The sequence below is a fragment of the Anser brachyrhynchus genome (genome assembly GCF_964034855.1).
Source record: "Anser brachyrhynchus genome assembly, chromosome: 5".
In the NCBI taxonomy this organism is placed as follows: Eukaryota; Metazoa; Chordata; class Aves; order Anseriformes; family Anatidae; genus Anser; species Anser brachyrhynchus.
Window position 1 is genome coordinate 59,091,797 of NC_137699.1, and position 17,397 is coordinate 59,109,193.

A 17,397-nucleotide genomic window follows, 5' to 3' on the forward strand; every position below is an offset into this window, starting at 1 on the left:
GGTAGCTAGCATGACAGCACCTGGGCATTTTTACTGTTGGTCATTCATACTATTAAAACCTTGATTCCTTATCATAATATCACATTTTCTGTTCCGTGTATATGATATTGTTTATAGCTTGGTGTGAAATCACCTGGCTGTTTTATTAATCCGTGTGTTTGTGTCTGCTTCTATAAACCACTCACTTCAGCTTGGTATATATAGAAGTGATGTATTGGGTTTTAAAAAAAAAAAAAATTGCTAATGGTCACCAAAGCAAGTTTGCAGCAGCTTCATCGCTGTCATCAATATGGCTTGATGGGAAGAGCTGCTGGCATTGGTGTTAATGACGTAAGCTGGACAGATTTATTCAGAAGAGTGCTGCTCAGCGCACATCCCCTGCAGTTTGGATGCGTTGTTTGGAAGGGCACATGACGTTCTCTAGAATTAGGCTAGTCTTAAGAAAAAAGGCCCTTGCCAATTAAAACACACTCTGCTAAGAAGGAAATACCAGTAATGTGACTTTATGAGCCAGTAATTGGACACTTTGGCTAAAATTTGATCCTGTCTGAGCAAAATGCGGAGGCTTAAACTAATGATGCTGATTTTGCTGGTAGATTAAGCCATGGTAGTTGATGGGAATAAATGTTTGTTATTATCTACAGTATCCTGCAGGGTGTATGTAGTACAGCTTTTTGTGTTTTCTGGAGATTAAGACATACATTGAGGAAACTGATTCTTTTCATTTCAAAAATCAAAAGACCATGGAAATTAGCAAGCTGTTAAACTGAGAAATCTGGGTGAATCTTCTTGTTGGTGAGCAACACGTAAGCTCTCCTGCTTGCCTCTTCAGAAATGGGGAACTCAACCCAACATGTACTGTGATCTTTATGCAACATCCATGGATCCTTGCCAGCCTGAGAGAGTTGGCTAATAAAACGTTTTTGAGAGGTACCTTTTAGAACAGAGTATTACTTTGGTCTCCTTTCTTTTAGGTGCAGAAATATCTCTAGTTTCCTAGTGTCCTCTCCCTTCTCTGTAAAGAATAATCAAGTAAAATAAACTGCAATCTCTATAACCAAAATCAAATATCATATTAGATGTCTTGTGGCTTGCAACACAGAGAAAGAAACTTGGTTAAGTGAATATCCAAATAAATACCACAAATTGCCTTTGAAAGCTTAGATTCTAATTCTTTTCCATGGACATAAATCCAGAGGGATTCCATCCCTTTTCCTGCAGGATCCTCTCAACAGATGTAAGACCAGATTCTGTTCTGGAGTGTTTTGTGACTGATCTATTAAATATGAAGAATATCTTACTAAGCCATGAATTTGATGGCATGTTGAAGTACTTTCTTTTTCTTGGCCATTTGTTGTCTGAATGGCATTATGAATTGCTTTATATTCTCTAATTTTGCTTATGTCTAAGTGTTTTTACTCAGCTGGGCAGCTGAGCTCCACCACAGCTGCTCTCTCACCCCCCCTACTCAAAGTGAAAGGGGGAGAAAATATGATGGAGAAGACTCAAGGGTCGAGATAAGGACAGGGAGATCGCTCAACAATTATTGTCACGGGCAAAACAGGTTCAGGGTAGGGAGACTGAAGAAATTTATTGCCTATTACTAACAAGCTAGAGCAGTGAGAAACTAAAAACAAACTAAAGGACACCTTCCTCCCATCCACCTTCTACCTCCTTCCCCCAAGCGGTGCAGAGGAGCAGGCAATGGGGGCTGCGGTCAGTCCCCGACGCTTTGTCTCCACCGCTCCTTCACAGTCCCTCCTTGCCCCTGCTCCCCATGGGGTCCCTCCCACGGGATGCCGTCCTTCCCGAACTGAGCCTGCGGGGGCTGCCCACAGGCAGCAGCTCTTCAAGAACTGCCCCCACACGGCTCCGTACCACGGGGTCCATCCCCCAGGAGCAAACTGCTCCAGCACGGGGCCCCCACGGGCAGCAGCTCCCCCCAGACCCCCTGCTCCTGCGTGGGCTCCTCTCCACGGGCTGCAGCTCCGGCCCGGGGCCTGCTCCTGCGGGGGCTCTCCATGGGCCGCAGCCTCCTCCAGGCCACATCCACCTGCTCCACCGGGGGCTCCTCCACGGGCTGCAGCGTGGAGATCTGCTCCGTGTGGGACCCATGGGTGCAGGGGGACGGCCTGCTCCACCAGGGGCCTCTCCACAGGCCGCAGGGGAACTGCTGCTGCCTGCCTGGAGCACCCCTTGCCCTCCTGCTGCACTGACCTTGGGGTCTGCAGGGCAAGTTCTCACTCCATGCACTCCCAGCTGCTGTGGTGCAGCAGGTTTTTTTCCCTTTCTGAAATCTGCTCTCTCAGAGGTGCAAACAGCATCGCTTACTGGCTCAGCTCTGGGCATCAAGTCCCTTCTGGAGCCCGCTGAAACTGGCCTGTATCTGATATGGGGCAGCTTCTGGATTCTTCTTACAGAGACTACCCCTGCAGCACCCTGCTACCAAAACCGTGCCACGTAAACCCACTACAGTGTTACACCCTACTTGCTAAATATTCATCATACTTTTTTTTTTTTTGTTATTGTTCTTGGATAGAAATCCTTATGCAAGTCTACTTATATTCAGTCTTACCTTTTCAATTCAGTAAAATCCCTTTGCATTTGCTTCTGTTAGTTCAAGTATTTGATTTAAAAATATAACACTGAATGGCAATTTTAGGGATATAAATAAAACCAGTTACTCTTCTAAGAATTGACAAATAATGCCTCTTGTCTAATACAAATTTGATATATCTTCTGGAAGTGTGTAAAATAGTAGGAGTTGATCTTCAATTCAGCTTGAATCAGAAGTATAAAAGATTGTTTTGAATCCATCCCAAATGCTGAAAGGAAGATGCAGTGTCCTGTGACACCCCCCAATGGACTTGGAGTGAAAATTGTCACATGGATGCAGCTGTGATGAAACAAACATGCCATTGAAGTTCACAAAAATATATAAAAATCATTTCATACTTCAACGTATCTCCTCTTTAATGTGAGGTTTGTCAATTCTGTAGAAGCAAGAAAAGAATCTGTTTTCTTTTATGCGTTATTTCTATATTCCTCTGTTAGATACTTTTTAATATTCACATTCTTTATACACCTAGTTTGTATAAAAAACAATACTTACCGAAGGAAGAGGCTCCAGCATTCTCTGTTCCTTTCAAAAAAAAAAAAATCAGTCGGAGGCAGCTCCTCTTGCAGCAGTTGTCCCTAATAATTTTTCTCGACAGTCTGTAATTACGTTTACCCGTATCCATTATTCCTCTTGTTGGTTACATAGGCTTCTCATTCGTCAGACTTTATCTGTGTAATAGTACAGTGGCTAGGTCTCAAGCAAAGAAACAAACTGGAACAATATTTTTATTCCAAGGAATACTTGGATGTCAACTGCATTTTTTGTTTGTTGGTTTTGTTTCGTTTTTGTTGAAGAGGGGTGTACAATCCCACCCTCTATTTTGGCTGTGCCATCTTCTTGAATGCCTTCCTAGCGTTGGCACCTGCCAGCAGGCTCAACGTGAATCTCCTGGGGGATTGTTTTCTTGGGTTTTGAAGTTCTATTTTGTTCCTGAGGTTGGAGTCTGAGACAGTATGAGTTTTGTAATACTGTCTGGAGTTCAAGTTCGTGCATTGGCAGACTTCTTGCTCTGTTGCCTGCTGTAGAGACGAGGGTATTTCTGGTACTGTGTGCTTTGGTTTGTCCGAGATAATTGAGTTATTGCTATGATATTATACTAGTATAGAATTAGGTGGGCAAGCATTAAATAAATTTTTCCCTGGATCGTCTCAAAATATATTTACAAGGCGATAGTGGTGCATGGAGTTGTTACTAGCAGGGTACCCTGCTGTGCTTTGGGTCTAGGTGACCTAGAGTGGAATTTCAGAGCTCTGGTTTCCAGCAGGCAGAAGGTGTACCTTTGAGCCTGGGGATATGTCAGTGTTAGCACTTCTAACTCAGATCATCAGTGTGCTTTCAAAGTGCATCTCCTATTTGTTCTCACTGTACTTTGCTGCTTGTTATAGAGAAATTTGGGGGTTTGTGAATTAGATTCATTCCGGACAAAGCATGTACTTCAGGAGCCTGCCTAAAGCTCTCCAACTAGCTAACGGACTTAAAGGCAAGAGATCACTAGAAAATAAGTCCTCCCTCCAAATAGAAGTAATGTGGGTTTTTTAGGGCCTCAGCACCAGCCGTTTTGTTGTACAGACCTGCTCCAGTTGCACTTCCCTGTTTGCTAACACAGCCATATCCTAAGGGTCTCAGTTCTACCATCCGCACATCTGTATGGGCGGAAGCTGCTACTACTGCTGAAGTGGGTGATGAGAAGTTAACAAGCTTAGGAGCCCTGATCTAGAGCTAAAATCTTGCAGGTTTTTGATAGAATTTTTAGAAAAAAAACATGAAAAGGACCACCTGCCCAGTGGTCCAGGTGGTTGACTGTGTTCGTGGTCCATAGTTCATGTAGCCTGGCCAAAAGTAACGCTGCTGGGCAAGAAGAAGGCATATAATAACATACAATATTAAACTCTTGACTGTATTCTGGCAAGCAGTGGGGCAGAAAAAGACTTGACCGTTTTGGGTGACTTTCTTGACTATTTTAGTATGAATTTTTGATGCAGTGTATGGTTCAAAAAAGGGAAATAACAGGGAGATGGTCTGGCTTTTTATACATACCCCAACACATCTGGTGTGTGTTATTTGGAGGGGTTATGAAAATACAGGTGGGAGCTTAAAGGAGGGTAGCGAAAACAACCACAGGATTCAAAACATGCCAACACCTGCCTGGGTTCAGGAGCTCTATCTGACTATTTAGCAACAAAGAGATTGAGAAGTGTCATTCATATATATAATGTATGCATAAAATAAAAATACATACGCACGTAGATGCATGCTGCGTATGCAAATGTGTGTGTGTGTGTATATATATATATATATGTGTATGTTGAAAAGATCCGATGGTTTAACAGGAACCAGTGGGACTCAGGCTAGTTCAACCTTGAAACCAGAAGCAGTGCCCTACTCAAATTAGTAGTAAAACTTCAGTTTGTGAGAGCTGGTGGAATCATGATATATCAAAATGAAATTGTGTTTTTCTTTTTGTAAGATGTGCTGTCAAGCTTCTGGGAACGGTGTAACGGGATATAAAGAAAGATTACAGCTGAGTGACTGCAGTAGTCACTTCAGGCTCTAAAACATGTAAATCCGTGAGCAATACTAAAAACAAAACAAAAATGCAAACCCATGTATGTAGATGTGTTTCAGAAGGACAAGTGCCAGTGCCTGTTCCATGAGATGTTGTGTCTCAGTTCCAAGAGTTTCACATATGGTCTGATTACATTTTGTTGGAGTGTGCAGGCGAGTTTAAGCACTGCGTGTGCACAGATATCCAGTTTCAATCTCATATACACAGGGGGTTTATTTGGACAGTTCCACATACTGGTAACAGAAGAACAGGTGTTCCCTGTGCACTAATTCATTTATCCTGTTTTATATAGCTAATACATTAAACTTCCCGGCATGCACACTGTTTTTATTTCAGGATTCATTCAAGAAAACTATTGCTGATAAAAATCTTTGTTCCAAACAGCATGGAATGTGAGCACCGAGTTGAAACTGAATTTGTGAAGGGTTTCTGTTATAGCACTGATTTGATTGTGCTCCAGTGAGGGGCAAAGAGAGGGCTTCTCAAAACAAACATTTATTCCTGACTTCAGACTTAAGCTTCTTAGAACTTTATTTTCTAAAAGTTAATATAAATAATAATATATCTACGGTTCAAATATAAACATGGTGATAAAATCAGAACTTTCTTGAAGCCTGTTACTTTTAACTGGATATTCATAGCTTTGTAGTTGTGGATTGCCAGGTATGAACCCTTGGATCTGTCCAGAACTTACGGTTCATCCTTCATGGTGGTACCAGAGCAGTCTTCTCTATCTTTTCATTTAATTTGAATGAATTGACACTTACTTGTAATTGCCTGGAGAAGCTTTTGTTAGAGTTGTGCCTGAGTGACACTGGCATTGAGCTTGGAGGTTTCTGGGCATCTCCAATTTAAAAATCTATCGTGTTGGCTTTTCCCACTTGCTCCTGGAAATCTTACTTGTTGCTGATGGATTAATTTCACTGACCTGTGAAATTGGTTTCTGGCACTTGGGTGTCTGGGTTGTGCAGAGCGGGGAAGGAGTGCTAGGCTTTTCTGCGCCTGCTTTGATGTGATCTCCTGAAAGGAACAGTCCTGGAGAACGGCGTGTGGACAACTTGGAGCTCACGGTAGGGAAGATTTGTCATGATAGAGCTTTCTAGACTATTAGGCTTCAGGTTTCCCTTGCAAAAATAACATCAGGGCTTGGAGGCACTCCTAATCAGGGGAAGATGGAAGTCGGTATTGATCGGTAGTCATTTGCGTTGGCCGTGGGAGAGGAGTCATCAAGGACTGCGTGCGCAGCCTGGCAGGGAGGTCCTTTGGCTTGATAACCAGCCGGGGTCAGAAGGGAAGTGATTCATCTATCTAGCTGAAGGAATTTTGGCACGCTGCTTGGGCCCGGGAATGAATACTAAATAGCTGCCTTCTGCCTAGTGGAGAAAAATTACTCTTTCCAGCTCCGAGGTGGCACGTCCCCATCTCCGTGTGACGGCTGTCAGTCCGTAACACACAGCTGGGCAGCTCGAGGACTTGTTGCCTTCAGTTCTCCCTCGGAGGCTTGTAGACATCAGCCACCCAGCGGCTGCTGATTCACAGGAGCGTGCTGCAAATTGGCACTGCGTGTAAACGAGCTGCCGTGCTGCGTCGGGCTGATTAATGGGACTGTAATGGCACGCATTATCTTTGGAAATTATGATTCCCCTGGGAATCACCTGAAGATAACCCGTTCTGTCTGTTCTCCTCAGGAGAATATCTGGATTTGGGCTCCACATCTTTGCTCCTTGTGCAAAAAAAGAAAATTAAAGAGAACAAACTGTATACGAGGACAGTATTCTACCTTGCCTTGCGTTTACTCCTGTGTGTTAAATTTCTTATGCAAAATACTGCTTTTGAGTTGCTTTGAAACTGGCGTCTCTTCTTAATGCACACTCCAGAAATCATTCTGGTTTTGTTACAAGCTTTAGGTTCAGCTGTCAGTGCTGGCACTTCAGTCATTGTTGCTGAAACCTTCGTTGTTCTGTTGTGCTGGTAAGGCCCTGGCACTAACTGCGTGAAACTTGGATTGACTTAGTTTAAACTTTACAGGAATTTGTATTTGATTAACTTTTCGTTCTGGTAGTACGTACTTTTCCTTGCGGGTTTTGCTTGTGCCATACTTCAGCATTTGTTCCAGTTTTAAAATGTTAATACCTGACAAATACTTATCTGTTCTCTGATCTGTTGGTACAAATTTCATTAATCTGTATATCACTACATTTATACATCACAAGAATTTCTTATTTCAAATGAAGTTTAAAGCAGAAAAAAAGAGCTGCAGACTGTTTTTATTTTGCTAGTTCCCTATTTTTGTTGAAGTGCTGAGAAAGTTGGCGTTTTCACATGTGAAGTATTAACCGAAAATGCTTCAGTAAGTATTGCAGAATCCCAGGTGTTTGGATGGAAAATGTACCTATTGGTGCCTTCCCCTTTTTACTTGGGAATCTTTGGGCTTTCTTCCTTCTGCGTCCTTGTGCCCAGATATAGAAACAACTCCGCCCTCGTAATTCTGATTGCTTTCCTTGTCTGCCTGCTTGTCTACCTTCTATATCCTCAGGGATATAGAAGGGGGAGCTCAGGAATCCCCGAGGAAGGACAAACTGAAACCCGTGTGTTCCGGCAGTGCTTACCTGGTTTAGAAAAGTCTCTTGGAGGGGCTTTTGAGAGAACTGAGAGTCAGAGAAAAAGATGGAGAAGAGGGAAGGAGAATGTCTCCTATTAAATGCTAGTAATGACCTGGCAGGTGTGCACACAGGACTCTCTCTATACGTATATTCAGTGTCTATAAGCACAGGCTGGTAAGTGCCAGGGTTTTATTAGGGTTGAAAGTCATGCGACTATGACAACATGAGATTTACACGTACCGTGAAGGCTTCTGTAACACTGCTTTGCCGTAACCGTAGTGAAATACTCCCTCTTGTGGCAAGATGAAAAAAGTCCAAGCAGAAAACCCATACGACCAATCTTTTTCTGTACTCACTGGTTTGCCGTATTTATTCTTCAGTTAGGCAGTTCTGTGTTTCCCCCTCGTGTTCAGTGAATATTCCTCACTGGTATGTACCACAGGTACTACAGTTTTCTTTTTGCTTCGTCTTTTCATTTATGCAGTACCTGAATATCTTCTCTTTGTCTTGCAAGTTCTAAAACTTCACCTTAACTTATAGTCTGTTTTCATCAGACTGGATTGTATTTAAACTCTTGACTTTAAGTGCCCTTTTGTATTAAGTTGCCAACATACTGAAAACATGCCTTACAGACTACATTTAGAATATTTACAGGAGTAAAAGGCTGGAAAAATAAATGAGGGTGCTGAAGAGTATACTACTTCTGTTTCTTAACTAGATTAATTTGTCTGAACTACTATGTAGGGGTCATGTATAGACAGGATTAGGAGATAACATGCTGCTTTTCCCAGCTGTTTGATTAACCAGCTTAGAGATGGGTCAAATGCAGTGACAGAGTGCAAAGAAGGCACACCACCACCTTCAAAGTGCAGAAGAGGCCCTGCAGCATGTTTACAGTTTATCAGATTTGCTGCATAATAAGCTGTACACTCCATTCAGCAGTATTATTAACTCAGGAAACCATTCCAGTTGTCTTTGCTTTGTGAGGCTCGTGCCATCACCAAAGCAGCCTCAGCAAAGTACCTCTAAATGAGATTAAGCAAAGTGAAGCAACCATGAAGTAAAATCTGGGCTAAGTGACAAGCAAATAGTATTTGTATAGGATTTAGTACCAAGTTCTGTACTTGGCAAGAAGTGTCCAGGCGTATAACATGTGAATTGCACTGGCATCTAGAGCAAGTGCTGACAGATGAGACTTTAAGCAGGTATCATTAATGTTTTCCCTGTGCAAAGGAAAATAACTAAGTGTTGTATGAAAACACGCATAAATGCATGTTGATGGCATTTCCCACTCCTCCAAAATGCTATTCCTCTTAACTAGCAGGCCTGTTGATGGCCAGCAGAATGGGGAATAAAGTGGTGAGCTCATATGGAACCTGGTGGAGAGAAGTGATGGCAGACGAGGATGATCACTGGGAAGAAGTGTGGAAAGCTGGAGAAGGGAAATCCAAGGTTGGTGGCAGGTTTGTAAAGTGATGTGTTCCTTTGCCCTATACCATTGATAAAGAGCTTTGTCAGGCATAAATAAGTAAAAGGAATACTGCTTATTTGATAGAAGACATGTAGAGTAGGCATAGACAAAGTCCTGAAATCTAGTACCTGTTTGAAAAACAGATCTCATTATTCTTTCTTTCACCTTTCAGGTATCTTGCAATATCTTCAGAACTCTCCCACCTAGTGACAGCAATGAATTTGATCCAGAAGAAGATGAGCCCACCTTGGAGGCATCGTGGCCACATTTACAGGTTTTTGATCATTTATCTCAAAAGAAATGCTTATCAGTACTTAATGTATCTAATCATTTTCAGCAGGTTTTTTTAACCTGTGAGTCAGAACTGGTCTCTGAGATATTATAACAAAATTCTATTTCTGCTCTTCTGCTGTTGCTCTTGGCTTATAACACAGTACCTACAAAGACAGGAGAGTACTTTGTAAATTTGCCCCATGTTAGAACTTTATTTCAAACTCGGGTTGACAGTATCTCTTACATTCTTGTTTTCCTTTGCTGATTTAAAAATTAATTTGTTTTCCAAACTGCTCTGATGCACAGGTATTTTTCAGCAACATCAGCAAGGGCATTGTGGGGATGCTGCTGCAGCAGTTTTGTTTAACTGAGGATAGTTTAACTTTCGTAAAGAAAAGCACGCAGGTGTTGACTGCTGATCAGAAAAACAAATGAGAATCTACATCCCTATCTATCTCCCTTCCTCTCTGTGGGTTGAAGTTTGCTTTCAGGTGGTCATAGCAGGATGCGTGCTCGCTGCTGTCTGTCATCACTTCCTCTCCTTCTCAAGTGTCAGTGGAAGGTATTTTGAACAAAAACATAAACTAATTTTGGAGAAAGACATCATCATTGATGCTAGTGCAGTAATTCCTTTATAGACAATATGGGTGCAGATCCTGTCTGTGTTATTCAGGACTATAACTTACACCATAGGTAAATTTAGAAGAAGTTTGCCCGAGTAGCAGTTTGTGAAGTCTAGGTGTTTCTGAGAGCAAAGGAGCATGATCGATCTCAGCTTGAAAACAGTGTTTTATTTGACAGTTGCATGCACATATTTGCCTATGAGCAATTTGTTTCACTCTTTCATTCTCTCACATTTAGAATCCATCGGAATGTAGGTATCACCCCTTATTTATAATAAACTTCACAAAATAGAAATCTTAAAATCTTCAAGGAAGCTACTAACAGCTCTGCCTGCCTGGAAACAGCACAGGCAGTTGTGTCTGTTACCCTGTGTTCATTGACACTAGTACTGTAGTTTTAAAAGTCACTGTTCAAAAGGAAAGGATGGAAAAGAAAGTATCAGGCAGAGAGGTATCTCTGAATTCACGTTTTGTTTTGATATTTAAGCATGACACTCAAGTTTATGCCACTGTCTATGCAAGTTTAGGATGCTGAATAATTTCCTGATAAAAGAATACTAAGTAGCAATCCCCCAGAACTGAAAAGGTGCAGTAAAGAGAATTGCTAGCTGGTAGCTCATCTCATCGATGACAGGTCAGAGTTGCTGTCCTATGAGGCCACCAGAGTGCCTTTCACTTCCTTTTTGCCTGTTTTTATACTCTTTTTTTATATTGCATAAAAGGTGTAATGCTATCCCACTGAATAGTTTAGGCAGAGTTGGAATTGCATGAAAGCAGGCAGGTTTTCTCCATCCCTCTGGCTAATCTTTACAGTAAATTAGGAAATTCTGATTAAATTCTGTTTTGTGTTTTTTTTCCATGTTTCAAGTTGTCATAGAATGCTACTCTAAGCAGTTTCTGATTTAAATTAAATATTTCCAACTGTTTCACCAGCTCTTTCAGAATCATAAATTTCTGTATTTGGTATTACTTCAGCAGTCCAGAGGCAGTTTAAATATGCTTTCCAGTTACCCTGGTAAGCTTTATGAGATGATAACAAGCTCTACAAGATGGCAGTGTCTGTTCTTGGTGATGAAATGTCTCTGACTGGAGTTAAATAAGCAAAACTAACTTACAAAGCTTATGTATTTAATTTTAACACTAAGGTAGCAATTTGATAATAGATAATATTTTTCATCTTTAATCCTTCAGCTTTGTGGAAAAATAAGTATTTTATTTTATATGGAAAGAATTTACTGAAACACTTAAAAATACGAAGAGTAATGAAGTCATAAACTAAAACATTTTTTTTCCCTTTTGCAGCTTGTATATGAGTTTTTCATACGATTTTTGGAAAGCCAAGAATTTCAGCCCAGCATTGCCAAAAAGTACATAGATCAGAAATTCGTATTGCAGGTAAGCTGATCTGTTTTCCTTAAGGCTTCATTTTGCTTTTGAAAAAAGTTGCTTTGAAAAGATGCTGTTTGGAATTTGAAAGTGAAACTCCGTTTGCATCAGAAAATTATGAACAAGCGTTTACAATGCAAGTTGTCAAACTACAGATATAGGGGAAGTGTGTGTGTGTTTATACGTAAGTCTCTGTCGCTGTAGATATGTACAATACTTGGACAGGCTCCAGTTTTAATATGTTAATCAAAATATTTGACTAGCTGGAAGTGAGAGTGAGCTGAAAGGATAGCTGTTGAGAAATGAAAGCCTTTTTGTCAAGTCATCTAAAAATGCTGCCATCTAGGGAGACTACTTTAACCCCAATTTTAATGTCTTAATATTGTTAAAATATTTCTATTGGAAGGGGAAGCTATTTTTCTCTGCTGGAGAGCTGGCATCAAGGGCAGAAGTTTGTTAACATGCCTATTCCCCAAGTAGCATTGAAAACAGTGATGCTATAGTGCTTGGGGAGGAAGTAAATCAAAAGGCCATATAAAGTTCAAGCTCTGTTAAAAGCATAGAAGCAGCAGCATCAGTAATAAACAACATGGACAAAGAATGGGAAGCTTTATCTTTGAAATTTGTTTGCCATTATGCCTAAGTGGAAGAGAGCCTCAGTCAGTGAGCTGGTAGCCAGATTGTTGGCACATCTCATCCTCCCTCTCCTGCTTCACGTGGAATTATAGTAGGTAGACTTCTCTGCTGGGGAAGTTTCTCCCAGGCATCAACAGAGGCCAGAACAGAGATAGCTGAAGGAAGGTGTTTTCTTGGATAAGCCAGGAAACTTCATAGATATGCATCCTTTGCCTTTTTGTCTTCAGCTTTCAACAATAGGCCTGTCTTGTGTTTTCTGTTCCCATGGTGAATTAGTGCTTTGCATTTAGAACCCCTAAATCAGATAGAACTTTGTGTTTAAGGCTTGCTTGTAGCTTGCTTTTGAAATCATGGAAATTTGTAAAGATCCCTACTTAGTTGGAAAAGGGAGATGCCTTGGGGAGTGAGACTTGAATAAAAGTCAAACTAGATATGGCAGGAGAGACTCAGCGTTTCTGAATACCTTTCTCTCACCTCTTCTTCACGGAGCTTTTATTTTTCTCTGTGATGCTCAGGCAATAAAAGCCGTGGTTTTGCTGTCCTTGTATGTTATTCATATAAAGAATACCTGAGAAACTTAGCCAAGAAAGCAATTTCAATCCTTAAATTCAAAGAAGGGACTTCAGTTTCCTTCGCAAGACCTTCTTCACTCTAGAAGAGCATTGGAATATGCATGTTTTTATTTTATCCATCTTCTAAATGCGAGTGTTTTTATGCGGATCAAACCTCTGTGATGAAGTTTCCTTTTTGTTCATCCAAATAGTGATTTGAACAAGGGGTTGCAACAATCCTGTCATCCAGTGCCTGGTGGAGATGTCAGAATGTGACTGGGGGGAAGTCACTCTTGACAGGTTTTTCCAGACTAATTTTATTTTCTTCAGGTAGAGCAGGATTGACTTAGAAGGAATGTTTGTGTTCAACTTCCAAATCTAGAGAATAAACATTTCCAGGTGCTCCTGTTACATGTTGCTGGGTTTGTTTGTGACTGGTGGTATCCTACTCACTTAAACCTTTTCAAGGCATTCAACCCTCTTATGATTTGGCACAGGAGGTGCCAAACGCTTTTAAATAGGTCTATGACAAAGATTTTTAAGATCCTATTAGTCTTCAATAAATCTGCTAAATGACAGAACATATCTCCTGAAAGGGGGAAGTGTGATATTTTGAAACCTACTTATCTGAAACGTATGATACAACGATTGGAGCTCAAAAGAATTCTAAGAATTTGAAGCTCTTGCCATATGGTTGGGTGATGCATTTTTATATAGTGCTTTGCATAGTGTGTCAATTGAAGATTCATATTTTTCTATCAAAAGTTCTGCTCAGCCTTATATACACATGCAAATAGATATATTTCCGTGTCTATAAGCGTTTCCGTGTGATCTATAGGAACTTGAGTGTGCTTGCACTTCTTCTTACTGTATTTTTTTGTGTGCCCAGAGTTAGGAACCTGTGTTTACAGGTGACTTACGTTGGAAACCAATTTGAGCCTTAAGAACTTTAAGCATGTTGGGTGTTTTATGACACCGACAATACAGCTGTGACAATCTTCCTAATCAGCTTTCTCTCTAACTTTTTTTTTTGATTTGATGGAGATTTTTTTAAAATGGGCATTTTTCAAGTTTTTTCTTGATTGCTTGTTTTTTGCTTTTTTTGGTTGTTGTCTTTTGTTTGGTTGCCTTTTTGAATATAGATTTGTTGCTGGCTTTCAGCTGTGTGTTTTGCTAAAATGTCGTGCACTAACAGTGTAACTGTTCATTTCTAAAGACTGCTGGTACACAGCCTGAAATGGTTCGCAGTGGTTGCTAAGAGACATGCTGTTGAAATACCTCCACAAGTATCTGTGTTGCTGTAGGTTGCTATTTTGGAAATTTTATTTCCCTTTTCTGTGTATATTTAATGTCAGAGTAGTCATGCAAATTAAGGAAGTCTTGCAGCTTGTCCATAAAAATAAGACTTTATAGTTGAAAACTGATAACAAATTGGACAAATCAAAATAATCTTTTTTTTTTTTTAAATGACAGACTTAGTCTGACTTCAGTAATGTTTCCACAGAGGACCTGTGTAACAGAACTGGAAATGTAAATACTTTGCTCCTAAAAACAATCCAATAAGAAAATTAAAAACATAAGTGCTTCCAGCTGTTTGCTGTCTTTGGGTGAAATTTGCTATTTGGGGAAGGATGAGGTGACTATTTATTTATTTAACTGCAGAAGTGATTTAACGAATGAATGTGTTTATAACCTCGAGTGGGCAGCTGACAAACCTCGTAATTTCCTCATGAAATTCCCACCGCAAATCCTTACTGCATGGAGAAGAAGTGGGAAACATCCAACGCAATGAAAAAGAACACATACATCAGTCCTAAACCTGACTTAGAAAGCAAAATCCCAGAAAGCTTAAGACTCTTTAATCATCTTTTTCTGATTTTTTTTTCCTCCTTAACCTCCTCAACATGGAGTAGCAGTTTAACAGAGATAAGGTAGCATACATAGACTTACATATCAACTTATAATAGGTGTTTATAATTTATCTGATTGTAAAGCCAAGATAATTTTGTTTTCTGCCATTCCTGTAATGATTTTCTGCCAGCATCTTAAAACATTTGTAAGGCCTGTTTGGCATATTTAATTTCTCTTGCAAGACAGGTACTAGTTGACAGTTACTTTATTTTTCATGCAGGAGAGATAATCGTTCCTTTTCATTACTAGCTTAAATTTCATCATTTTCTGTGCAGTTCTTTTTTTTTTTATTTTAAGTTTACCTTTAAATTCGCTCCAGATGTCTGCCAAAATAACAAATGGTGTGGTGTCAGAAAAGATGGAGAAGGGGTGAGGTGAAACTCAGATATTTGTCATAGAGGATTCAAGGGGGATAGAACGTAGATGTGTAGCTGACATTCCTGCTGCTTGTTTTGTGCCTTAATTCTAAGAGGCAACTTCGGGTAGCAGTGGTCAAGGATATGTTTTGTATAGTAAAACACAAGAGGATGGTATTCTCTTTTGACTGAGTACCACATAATTATTTTGCTGTTTTAAAATCTGATTTAACAGTTTCTTACTAAAGTTTTTTTTTTCTTTGTTTAAACTGAATTGAAGATAACATTTTGTTCAACCTGGAGGATTAAGTCCCTGATTCTTTGATTTATGTTGAGATTAGTGGAGATCCTGTGACAGCAGATCCAGTGCTGGCACAGATTTCAATGTTGAGTCTTTCCACATCGTGCAGGCCATGTAATCACTAGGAAGACTTAAGAGTTCATAATACAAATTACAAGCAATTAGAAAAAATGTGACATTGACACAAAATTGCGGGAGCAAAATATTAGAGCAAATGAGCAGTGTCTTTCAATTCTGCAGAGTGAGGGAGTAGGCAAACTGTCTTAATTTGTAGATGCGACAGCATCATATTATTTATTTTGGGGGAGGAAGAAGGCAGCATTTTAGAGCCAGTTAATCAAAAGTGTCTTCATGGTTGGAAGATTTCCAAATTTTTGTGTCAGAAGTGAAGATCAATAAGCTGAGCTTCATGATGTTGTACCTGGGTTGCAACAGACTTTTTTAATTCTGTATTTCTACACCTTGGGTAATATAGATGTCATGTTCTTACATGTATAAGCTTGCATGAATTTAACTGTCATATAGAAGTCTGTGTCATACTTGGCAAATGTAAAGTCAATATTCAGTTTTTGTTCTTCTTTTTCTTTTAAACACAGCTGTTGGAGCTATTTGACAGTGAAGACCCTCGAGAACGGGACTACCTAAAAACAGTCTTGCACAGAATTTATGGCAAGTTTCTGGGTCTTAGAGCATTTATCCGAAAACAGATTAATAATATTTTTCTACGGTAAGTTGTGGGAGAATATATTTTTCTCTTATGAACATTGTAGGAAACTGATACATTAATGATGTTTAACTTCTCTTTTTTTTAGATTTGTTTATGAAACTGAACACTTCAATGGTGTAGCTGAACTGTTGGAAATTTTAGGAAGGTAAATGAGTCTTTATTTATTATCTATCTCAAACTTCCATTCTGAATGCGTCAGAATAGTGTCAGACTTAGAAAAAAGTATTGCTATAAGCCCCTATTCTGAAAACAAATGTGTACATGTGGTCATCTTTAAGCCCGTGTGCAAATCTATAACATTTTTGCCAAGAGTATTTGACTGGATGCAAGTCACAACCAAAAGTGTTGGATGGATTTGTGTGTGTTACACTTCATCCTTGAGTGCTATGGATTTTTTTTTAAGCATGCTAACAGTGTGAATGTCTCAAATGTAATTCTGGTAAGTTAATTACCCAAGAACACCTTTTGTATATGCATTTACAGAACAACAAAGACAAGTTCTTATCTGTTGGGCAACAGGTTTGTGCAGCTGTTTATATCATTGTTCTTAAGTCAGAGCTGAATTACTACATAGATATACTGCACTGCTAGTACAAAGGAGGAGAAAATTTAGCACTTGTTAAGATAGCATGATCCTGCTATTTGTAAACGGGTGCTGACTGCTAAAAGATTTGAATGTAGAAAGATCTTGTTCAGACCTTCAAAATGTTTTCTATGATAACACTAACAAATATTTCTCTTCTAATTTCTAGTATTATCAATGGTTTTGCTTTACCTCTTAAGGCAGAGCATAAACAGTTCCTGGTGAAGGTGCTGATTCCTTTACATACTGTCAGGAGTTTATCACTCTTCCATGCACAGGTAGAATTTATAAAAATATTTTCTGATCAGTTAGAATGATATATTTTTTTTTTTTGCTACTTTGGAAATTTAATTGCCTAGCACATAAAAAAAGTGGGGGAAAAATCTTTGTAATGTGGGAAAATACAGTAGTTTTTTATTCATTTGCTATGGTTTTTATGATAAATATCTTCTATTCTGATTAGGTAATTAAAAATGTAACCTACATTTATAATTTTTATTGTTTAGTAGTTTAACTCTTCAGTTTTCCTCTCTGCTATTTTCCCATTCTCACAAGGTTGCCTTTCTCATTCTATCATCCCCTTTCCTTGTCCCAAGAGGATATCCAGGTTTCCTTAGTCTTGTCCTGTCTAGACTCTTCATCACTCTGGCAACTTTCTGAATAGTAATCCCCTCACTTTTGCATAACCTTAAACATTTTCCCTCACAGACCTCTTAATACCACATTTATGCTCTCATATGTCCTTTTATACATTCAGTTTTCATGATGATATTTTTCTTCTGTTACGTGA

At 39.6% G+C, this 17,397-nt stretch overlaps 1 protein-coding gene across 5 annotated transcripts in view; it reads left to right on the top strand.

The window, feature by feature from the left end:
- The window catches only part of PPP2R5E (protein phosphatase 2 regulatory subunit B'epsilon), a 74,935-nt gene that overhangs the window by 44,825 nt on the left and 12,713 nt on the right, over window positions 1-17,397 (top strand). For all 5 annotated transcript variants that reach the window (XM_080594027.1, XM_080594029.1, XM_080594028.1 and 2 more), the window contains 5 exons: window positions 9,433-9,534; window positions 11,459-11,551; window positions 15,894-16,024; window positions 16,110-16,169; window positions 16,777-16,885. In XM_080594027.1, coding sequence (XP_080450153.1) covers window positions 9,433-9,534; window positions 11,459-11,551; window positions 15,894-16,024; window positions 16,110-16,169; window positions 16,777-16,885 — 495 coding nt within the window. The remainder of the gene's footprint in view (window positions 1-9,432; window positions 9,535-11,458; window positions 11,552-15,893; window positions 16,025-16,109; window positions 16,170-16,776; window positions 16,886-17,397) is intronic.